Genomic DNA, 10,167 nt, shown 5'->3' with positions numbered 1-10,167 from the left:
AAAAAAACAAGAGGCTTGAGGTGGTAACTGATTTACTCTAAAGGAACAAAATGCACATTCATAATTCAGAGAAAACATAAAAAAGAGATCATTTCTCATTAACTTAGAAAAGACAGGCAGATATCTCTGACAGATAAAGTGTTCTGAGTTATTATTTTAAATACAGCAAGATGAACTCAGAGTAATATCAAAGGTTTTTAGTTCTGTTCTGACAGCAGCATCACAAGATATCCATCATGATAAAATCTTTAAATGACAAAGTCGTGGTGGCAGTCACTGAGACATATTCAAGTGGCACTCACTACAGTTAGTCTGATTTGAAAGACAACAATTCACGTCTATAGATATGCCCTGTAAAAAATTAGAAAATATGAGTAATATGCAATCTGTTTCTCAAAGAAGTCAGGAAATTTATGCAGTGTTCTGCCACTGGAGATTATGTCTTATACTAATATACTAATATACTAATATACTAATAAACAAGGGACAAAAATAAACCAATTCATAGAACAGTCTCTATAGACATGATAAGAGTATGGGACTACTCTGGTCTCATACCTATACAGACTATACTAGAGCAACAACTTGTGTCATCATATAATATTGCACAGAGAAAAACTTGAACGTTACTCCAACAGGCACATTTTTAGTGTTCACCAGATAAAAATGATTATTCTTTTCTTAATATAAAAGCTTCATATCCCTTTGAACCACTGCAACTGGAAAAAAAAAAAAAAAAAAAGGAAAAAGAAAATCTTGGAGCCATTATGGACTACCTCACTTTAGTGGAAGTATGTGACCAGGTCAAATTAAATAATTCTTTTGTACAAACACATTTCTTTGCCAGTAAAGGTCACCTGCTAACAGTTGCTAACAATGCTCCTATGAATTTGAAAAATCTCTCTCCATCAAAGTTCTGTTTGTCATTATTCATGGTACTTGTCTATCTCTTTTTCACGTTGGTAGGGTTTAGTATTAAATTTCCAAGATCAGTACCACTTACTGGTCAACATACCATATTCCCAGCTCTTGCAAAAGAATTAGATGACAAATCGAGATGCTCTGCACTGCTTGAGCAGGACAGAAGTTAAGATATTATCTTGAGTGAACATGGAATCAACAGGGAAAAGCTGTCATGTAAATCATTAAAAGGAATAAGGATTACTGAAAATACTATGTTTGTTTATCTGATTAAGACAGACTTGCAAACGATACCAAGCTGGGTGGAGTGGCTGACACTCCAGGGGGATGTGCTGTCATTCAGAGGGAAATGGACAGGCTGGAGAGTTGGGCCGAGAGAAACCTCATGAGATTCAATAAGGACAAGTGCAGGGTCCTGCACCTGGGGAGGAAAAAATATGCCCAGGCATCAGTACAGATTAGGGGTCGACCTGCTGGAAAGCACCTCCACGGAGAAGGACCTGGGAGTCCTGGTTGACACCAAGTTAACCATGAGTCAGCAGTGCGCCCTCATGGCCAAGAAGGCCAATGGGATCCTGGCTGCATCAGCAGGATGTTGCCAGCAGATGGAGGGAGGGGATCCTGCCCCTCTCCTGAGCTCTGGTGAGGCCGCACCTGGAGTACTGTGTGCTGTTGTGGACTACCCAGGATAAGAGGGATGTGGAGCTTCTAGAGAAGGTCCAGAGGAGGGCAACCAAGATGATTAAGGGACTGGAACATCTCTCGTACAAGGACAGAACGAGTGAGTTGGGCCTGTTTAGCCTGGAGAAGAGAAGGCTGAGAGGGGATCTGATCAACRTGTACAAATACCTGAGCGGAGAATGTAGGGAGGAAGGGGCCAAGCTGTTCTCAGGGATAGGACAAGGGGTAAAGGGTGTAAGTTGTAACACAGGAAGTTCCATCTCCATGTGAGGAAGAACTTCTTTCCTGTGAGGGTGAGAGAGCCCTGGAACAGGCTGCCCAGGGAGGTAGTGGAGTCTCCTTCTCTGGAGGTCTTTCAAACCTGCCTGGATGCCACTGGGTGCCATGTGCTCTAGGTGTCCCTGCAGGAGCAGGAAGGTTGGACTAGATGATCTCTAGAGGTCCCTTCCAACCTTAATCACTCTGTGACTCTGTGATCCCTTCCAACCTTTACCATTCTGTGATTCTGAGAGAAGATAGATACAGGAAAAAATCAATAGGTCTAATTTTGATCTCACTTATACTGATTGCGTATTTCTATTGATTTCTCTCACATTACTCTCACTTAGCCACAGTGTACATGAGCACACCCACTGATCCAACATTCCTTTACACATACAGTCTTTTTGGAAGATTCTAATTSCTTAGAAACTAGCAACATATTCTTCACTTAATTCTATCTAGWCTTGACTTCAAACATCATCCTACTCACAATACAGAGGTAGTATCCGATTATCTGTAATGGGAACAGGGGTTGATGAATAGTAGTGTTCTTTATCTTTGAGCAGCATGTCATAGATTGCTGGGCTGGGAACACAACGTTTGCCTCAAACACACCAAACAGTCAGTGTGTAATGTAACGGGACTGCAATGGATTTAATGACAGTATTTCAGTTGTATTGACTTTGACAATGTAGATATAGTACAGGTAGGCRTTGGCACGTGTTTCAAACTCTTAAAACTAATTGACGACAACTAATTATCCTGTGTGAGACAAGCCAAACATATCATGAAGGACCGTGTTTGAAAGTGCATRGAGATTTGTATATTTATGACAGCAAAAATGGCTCGATGTAATCCTGTAAATTGCAATTGTGTGTGTAAGGGCACCTGGCAGAGGCAGGAGCATCCACAGCAGACCATTCAGAAGGCATTTCCTAGAGCTCCCTCTCCTCCCCCAGAGTTCTAAATCCTTTAAGCAGGGTGCTGATACCCTCCAGCTACCCTCTTAACCTCCTCATCCTCATCTGCTCTCCTTGCAGAAAAAGGTCCAGATGTCATTTCTGATGGGGATTAAAATTTGTTAAAAAAAAACATAGCCTTTTAGTCTCATACATGCTTCCAGGCAGCTCTATGTGGGAAGAAGTACAGGTTTGAAAGTACAAGACATATGAGAACCTTAGGTGAAGCAGGAGGCTGGATCATGGCTAGAAGAATCTAGACTAAGGAAATGTTTGGGCATGGAGAAGGTTTCTGGGTGGCAGAACATGATCCTGTCCTCATTCATGTTTAGACAAAGGCAGAAATTAGTTGCAATTACAATTGGTATTTGCTGACAGTTTTTTTTCCTTTTTTTTTTTTTTTTTTTTTCCTGGTGAGAACTAATGAAACTCCTGAGTGGCAATGGCTGGCTGTGCTGGATTTCAAAAAGCAACTCTGTACCTTGTACTACATAATATGAAGGACTAGCTGGTAGGTAACACATCTTGCACACCTCTCAGAAAGCAGAGTGCTTTTCCTGTGTATGAGTGTTTCCAATAGATGCTCTCATCCATAAAAGTGATGCAGCATCATCTTCCTCCCCGGTGCAATTACACTGATTGCTCCCCTACCTTTATACCAGTGGATCTCCACACCACTATCAGTGTCGAGGCAGGTCTCTCTGGTTGTGGCACATGCTGGCATATTGCTCTTACTGCAATCTGGCCTGGACACTGAACAGGGCTTAGGATAAGTGTTAGCAACTAGACATCACTCTTCAAGCTAAGAACGAATTCTGTTTGCAGGCAGATACTGGTGCTGACACGTCCTTGCGCTACAGATCAGGCTGAGATGAAGCCAGCACAGGTCTGCAGGGAAGCGATATAACTGCACCCTTGTTTTTGCTGTATGGAGATAACCTTTATATAAATTATTAAGTGAGGCTGAATCACAGCACTGTTCTGCTCTACATCAGTTCCCTTGCAGCTTTCATTGCCATGACACCCGGGTGACTTCCAGGAGTGCATTAAGAAACGTGTCTGTCACTTGGCGTGGGGCTTCATTCTGCCTCTCGGCCTTTCSTCCGTATGGCAAGCTGGAGCTTTCATTTTCTGCTATTTTTTTTTTTTTTTTTTTAAATTGGGAGTGAAATGTCAGAATAAAGTCAGYCACTTTATTTTGTAGAGTGGCTAGTGATGGAATAGCCTGCAACTTGCTGTTTGCAATAAAATCAATTAAGCCAGCTCTAAACAAAYACTGCCATTTTGCACTGAATACATCAGTGCACTTTATCTGAGAAGACAGATATATTTGCAGATTATGTAACAAAAAGGTGTAAACATTTAAGCAGGGAAATATTGCACTTTTTCTGTACCATCAATCAGGTTACAGATTTATATGTGGAAAAAATTAGAAGTTAACATGTGTGCAAGTCAAAGAGGCTTGGAAGAAATAGATCTTTTTGTCTTAGTTTTGTATTCACTCTGATTTGGAATACATATTGGTATGGGAAAGACTGCAGTGAAGATCTGCTAACTTTTTCTAGAATAGATACAGCATTTTCATTACAATTTGTTTTGCAATTTAAATTTCTAATGGAACACTGCATAAATATCAATATTGAGAAATTCATTGAAAAATAGTGTATGTTCTCTATCTTTGCAAGAGCAATACCACATCATTAGCAACAGCAGAACAATAATAATATATAAATTTAATTTTCTTGTTGAAAAGACCTGCAAGTGTAAGGGGCAGCTTGCTTCTTCATCCCAGCATCTTGTGATTCCTTATAAAAAAGATAAAACCCTGTAACCTGACTAGTTTTCAGATTCTCATGGAATGGATCATCAACCCTAGCCCATTATCCAAATGCAGAAACAGACGCAAGTTCACACCTCCTCTATCTTGAACTTTTCAGACACATGTCAAATGAAACCTAAGACTGTTGTAAAAATATTAAACAACCTAAAAGCCCAGCTTCTCAGCCATTCCTAATAGGCGCTCTCCTTTTTCTGCCATGTGCAGTGTTTGACTCCATAAGACATAAACTCTTTTCTTTTTTCTTGGAAAGAACATTGTGCCAGCAGTATGAGCTTATTAGTAATAGACAGATACTTTCAAAATGTGATACTCTCAAATACTGTTTCAAATAGTTTTTAACTGCATCTAAAGGACCATTAAATACCACAGGACACATCATCCTTGGCCACAGTTTCCATCTTCTTTTCAGTGATCCTTTTAACACTGGAGAATCTTGAAAGATGGGTGCTTATCAAACTGTAAAGATTCAGAGTTTCCATCTGAAAAGTTCCTTCATATTTCTATGATCATGACAACATATCCTTTTTGTCCTTCAAAGATGAACATTTGTTGTTCCTGGGACTTGATCTGACAAATGTTTCTGAAAATCATGAGCTATCTTACTATCAACTCAAAGGCATTCCTACCTTCAAGATGATATTTAATGAAGYGAAAGAAAATTGYTATTGGGGTGATTGCCTAGATAAATAATACCTGCAAAGTATGTTGGCTTGCAAGAGTGCTTAAGATTTTATTTACCACCAGAGTGGATACAGAAAAGACAGCATAATGCAAGCGTCTGTTCCCAAGACAATAGGTACTTTTTCAATTTTGTAAAATACATGGTCCAGTTCCGATTCAGTTGTCTCTCTATAAAGATTCTTTTTTATAGTTCATTTTCACAGCAGTGCTATGAAACAGCTGGGCCAAAGCAAGCAACCTACAGCCCAAATGTCACCCCATGACCATCACAGACTGTTAATAAAAACAATCAAAAGGCCTGAACAGAGCTGTGCCAGGACAAGGAAAGTCCACAATGCCRTCAAGTTTCTCAGCTATCAAGTGCTCGGGAAAGGTTGCGTGGGATTAACTGCCAGTAAGCGATCCCCCAAAATAGTACAAAGTTCCCTGTTAGATTGGTTTATATTCTCACAGTATATCAGTTCTGCACGCATGATTAAGAACATCATACTGTTTTCTTTCCTTTTTGAGCAGTGCTGCTGGCCCGACAAGGCCTGGAAGAAACCATGGAAGTCACCACTGTGACCTACAAGTGCGACTTGAGAATTTGGGATTTGGGTTGTGTGAGTGCAAGTAAAATAGCCTGGTGTGATGCTGGAGCTTATGCGGTGCTCTCTGGAGAAATGAGGATGAAGACTCCGTCTCAGCTCCTTTCCCCTTGTGCTTCCCAGGTCCCTCACCTCCCTTGGTGAGAAGGACATAAAAGCATCAAGAGGAGTTCAGAAATCATCCTGTGATAATCAGTAAGTAAAGTGTAAAGGAACTAGTTGAAGAAACCAGAAAAAGTGGCCAAGCAGACTCTGAACTTAAAGGATCTGATAAACCAAAGGGTCGTAAAAAAAGTAGAATTATATTTGTTTTTAAAAAGGGAGTAAATATGCAAGGGGGTGAACACAGAAGAAGTGAAATAAAAAATACCTAGAAAGGAAGGTCTACTATCAAGTAGAGCAGCTGAAACAGAATGCAGAAATCAAAAATACCTAAAAACATGAAAAAGATTCAAAGAAGAAGTATATAACAGGATAGGAAATGAGAAAGGAAAATGTAATGGGAAAGTGCAGTGGAACACCTTGAAATACCCTTCAATTCTTAAAATAAAAACGTAAAGTATTATCAACAGCATATTTCTCAAATGGAGAGGCTGCACGTAGCTCTATAATACCTCTTTTTTTAGTAATATGAAATAGGAATTAGCATGAGAACTATACAACCCACCGGTAGCATTGCTACCAAACCTTCAATTTAAAATAAAATGTTCTTTAACAAAAAATAGGGAAAAATGTTGTCAAAGGAAAATTTGTAAAACCCCTTAGAGTCTAATTTTAAGAATAGGACAAAAAAATCATAGAAACTTTGAGCAACTGTGCAATTACCTTTAACTGCAGGTCTCGCAGACCCTGATCTAAAGGCCACTGCAATGCTGTCACAGCCTCAGCAAGCTCTGCACCTTTCCACAAACCTTCTCCTCCTCCTCCTCCTCCTCCTCCTCCAGGACTGCGAATCTCAGGAGCTCCCTCCCCAGCATTAAACCGTGATCCCACAAACACCAGCAGTGTCGGCCTGGCTGGGCAGTTCGCAAAGCAGCGTGCTGGGTTTTGCCCAGTTTGTTTCTCAGCGTATCACCAAATTAGGAAAAGGTGTGTGTGCCTGAGGAGCGGAAGGCCACATGCTATTCAAATACTGGCAATAGCTTTGATATGCCAAGAAGGCGGGGGTGAGGGAGAGATTTTATTAGAATACACTTGCCTTAACTGCACATTTATAACACTTGGTTATGAATATTCCCTTATGGAATGGTAAGCCTATTATAATGTGAAAGGTGCCTGTGGATCTAAAGTATATTACTTCTTCAGTACCTGACATTTTTTCAGAAAAGATAATTTGCAATTAATTTAGTATATTTAAGCCATTATGACCTACGTAAGTAATATAGGAATACCGCCAAAACAGCTGAAGTGCCACCCTGGAAAAAGAACAGAGCAATATTTTGTGGAACGATGGCTGCTTAAATGTCACTACTGCAAGGATAATTTTTCCTAATCATGGCTATAAGCCATCCCCACTCTTATCTGAAGTTACCAGAGGCAATAAAAACTAGTTTTGCCATGGAACAGGTGAGCAGTAGTGTGTGAAAGAAAGAACACAAGCACAATAAGCTGTCCATTTCTATGTAGAAAGAAAAAAAAAGAAAAAAAAAAGAAAAAAGAAGAAAAAAAGAAAAAAAGAAAAAAAAAAGAAAAAAAAAGAAAAGGAAAAAATAAAACGACCTACTCTTACTTTGTAAAAGTTGTATTTAACAACATGTGTATGCCTGCTGTCCTCAGAAATTGAAGAGCTTCTTACTGAGATTTCTCCAGATCACCTTAGAACATCTTCTAGAAGTAGTTGGAAGTTAAGCACCTTTTGGCTCAGAGTACAACCCCTCTGTTTTTGTTTGCTTTTTTTGTTTGATTGTTTCTTTTTTATTTATTTTTTCTCTTTATCCCTCTCTCCGGTCGGTCCCCCTCCCAATTCCCCAGCCCTGCGGATGCGGCGCCTCTTGCAGCGCGGGGCAGCGCGGGGGGGAGCGGCGCTCGGGGCCCCCCCGCCGCGCTCCGCAGACCCCCAGCAGGGCGGGCAGGGCCCCGTCGCCTCCCACCCCATCCCATCCCANGTCCCCGGGAGCATCCCTGGGGATGGAGGGACACTGGGAACGTCCCCGGGAGCGTCCCTGCGGATGGCGGGGACGCTGGGAGCAGCTCCGGAGCCGCGCCGTGCCGCGCAGGTGGAGCTGGCCGCCGTGCTGCGCTTCGTGCTGGACCACGAGGAGAGCCTGGACACGGAGCTGGCCGCCTTCCTGCAGAGCCCGGGTGGGCACCGCGGAGCCCCCGGGAGCCCGTCCCGCTCGGGGCATCCCGCCTGCATCCCGCCCGCTCGGCCGTCATCCCGGCGGGAATGGGCTATGGGAATCCCACACCCTGCGTTGCTGCTGGTGCCCCCCGGGAGGGGGTCCCCAAAACGCACCTGGGTGCCCCGGGTGTCCCCACGGGAGCAGGGGGGGGCCCTGGGGATCCCGTCCCCGCGCGGCCGCCCCGTGACGCGCTCGCCGTTGGCTGCAGCGGCGCCGTCCTCGCCCGGCGCGGAGCAGCGCGCGSCGCCGGCCACCATGAGCCAGGCGCAGCCGTACGCGGCGCGCGGGGGCAGCGCGCCCGGCGCCCGGCGCAACGAGAGCCAGGACTACCTGCTGCTGGATGCGGAGCCCGGCGAGGAGGGCGCGCTGCCGCCCTGCGCCCTCTACCCCGCGTGAGTGCGCGGACATGGGATGCGCGGGCATGGCGTGCGCCCGCGTGGGATAAGCGGGCACGGGATGCGCGGGCATGGCGTGCGCCCGCGTGGGATAAGCGGGCACGGGATGCGCGGGCATGGGATAAGCGTGCATGGCGTGCGCTGAGATCCGCGGAGCGGGACCCCGCTGTCACCGGGGCGGCCCCGAGGGCAGCGCTCCTCGGGTCGCGCAGCGGCCGCCGCTCCGCTGCCGCGCAAGGGGCGCGGGAGCCGCTCGAGGTTCCGCGCGGCGCCGCGCGAGCCGCTTCGTTTGCGTTTAAAACGAGCGCTGCGGGGTTAAAAGCGCTGTAGGTTTTTTAACCTTTCTAGTAATTTTCTTTTTTCCCGGGGAGCGCGCGTTAGATTCTAGTTCATAAACCCTTAATTCCTTCGTTACCACCTTTTTCAAAGTCGTATAGTTTCATGGGATTTTATTTAAGTTCTACCGACTAGTATTTTAAGTCAGTAAAGTGCAAGAATGTCTGCAATTGAAACTAAATGGAATATATAAATTATAAAGGTTCCGGGAACGACAGTTTTTAAAAACCAGGTCAGTTGACATCTAGTGTTTACCGTGTCCTTCTGGTTTGGTTTTATCAGCATGACTTCTATAATTATCACTTGTTAATGTTTCGGGGAAAAAGGCATCCCACAGAGAGGAAAAATGGCTATTAAGCACCTCAAGAAGAGTTCTGAAATCTCAGGTGATTGCCATAAGATGTGCACTTTCTCCTGTACAAATTGTGTTTTACAGCTAGACTGATAACTCCAGTTATCAACCCCGGTAGTCTGAGCTGTTTTACCACAGAGGGACTTGTTAGCCACATATGGACTTGGTGAAAATAGCAAGGAAATGGGCAATATTCTAGATATTCAGGCATTTGGAACCTCATTTAAGAATAACTGGAGTTGTTGAATTTTCACTTCCTAAGTGCCGTACGATTAATTCAGAATAGTTTTGAATATAGTAGAATATGTGGCTATGTGAATATTGTGAATATAGTAATTCAGAATAGTTGTGAATAAAGAAAGATATATCTTGAGTAAGTGGTTTAAAATGCATCTTAAAATCTACAGAAGCTGTGGGATACTAGTATTTTCATTTGAATAGCAGTAGTATGGACCTGTGCTAGCAGCTCTTGGTCCAGGACACTAGCGTGGAGACCACATCACCTCAGTGTGGCAGTAAGGAAAACCCACCTCCAGATCAAGATGCTTTGGAGAACTAGCCTAACAGTAAATACAGGAATTTATCTGAAGTCATGTCCCACCAATGTTTTAGATGACTGATTCTGTGGGTTTCTGCTCAGGATGATGGTGTCCTTTCTTGAAGGGAAAGTTTCTGTCAATCTTCGTCTGTTTTCAGACAGGAGCTTCCCGATTTGAGCGGCAAATGTAAAGCTGAGGGATGATCCCCTTCTCATTTTTTATATAAACCAACTGAAAAGAGTGCTTCAAGGAACCTGCTTTTTTTTTTTTTTA

The 10,167-nt window shown here is 43.5% G+C and overlaps 1 protein-coding gene across 2 annotated transcripts in view; it reads left to right on the top strand.

Moving 5' to 3' along the window:
• Window positions 1-8,527: 8,527 nt before the first annotated feature.
• Window positions 8,528-10,167, top strand: part of TRPC6 (transient receptor potential cation channel subfamily C member 6) — a 93,880-nt gene continuing 92,240 nt past the window's right edge. For both annotated transcript variants that reach the window (XM_026034960.1, XM_026034962.1), the window contains exon 1: window positions 8,528-8,664. In XM_026034960.1, the coding sequence (XP_025890745.1) occupies window positions 8,528-8,664 (137 nt within the window). The remainder of the gene's footprint in view (window positions 8,665-10,167) is intronic.

The sequence above is a fragment of the Nothoprocta perdicaria genome, unplaced genomic scaffold (assembly GCF_003342845.1).
Source record: "Nothoprocta perdicaria isolate Ctin4 unplaced genomic scaffold, notPer1 scaffold_153, whole genome shotgun sequence".
Taxonomy (NCBI): Eukaryota; Metazoa; Chordata; class Aves; order Tinamiformes; family Tinamidae; genus Nothoprocta; species Nothoprocta perdicaria.
This window is presented reverse-complemented; position numbering and strand designations above follow the sequence as displayed.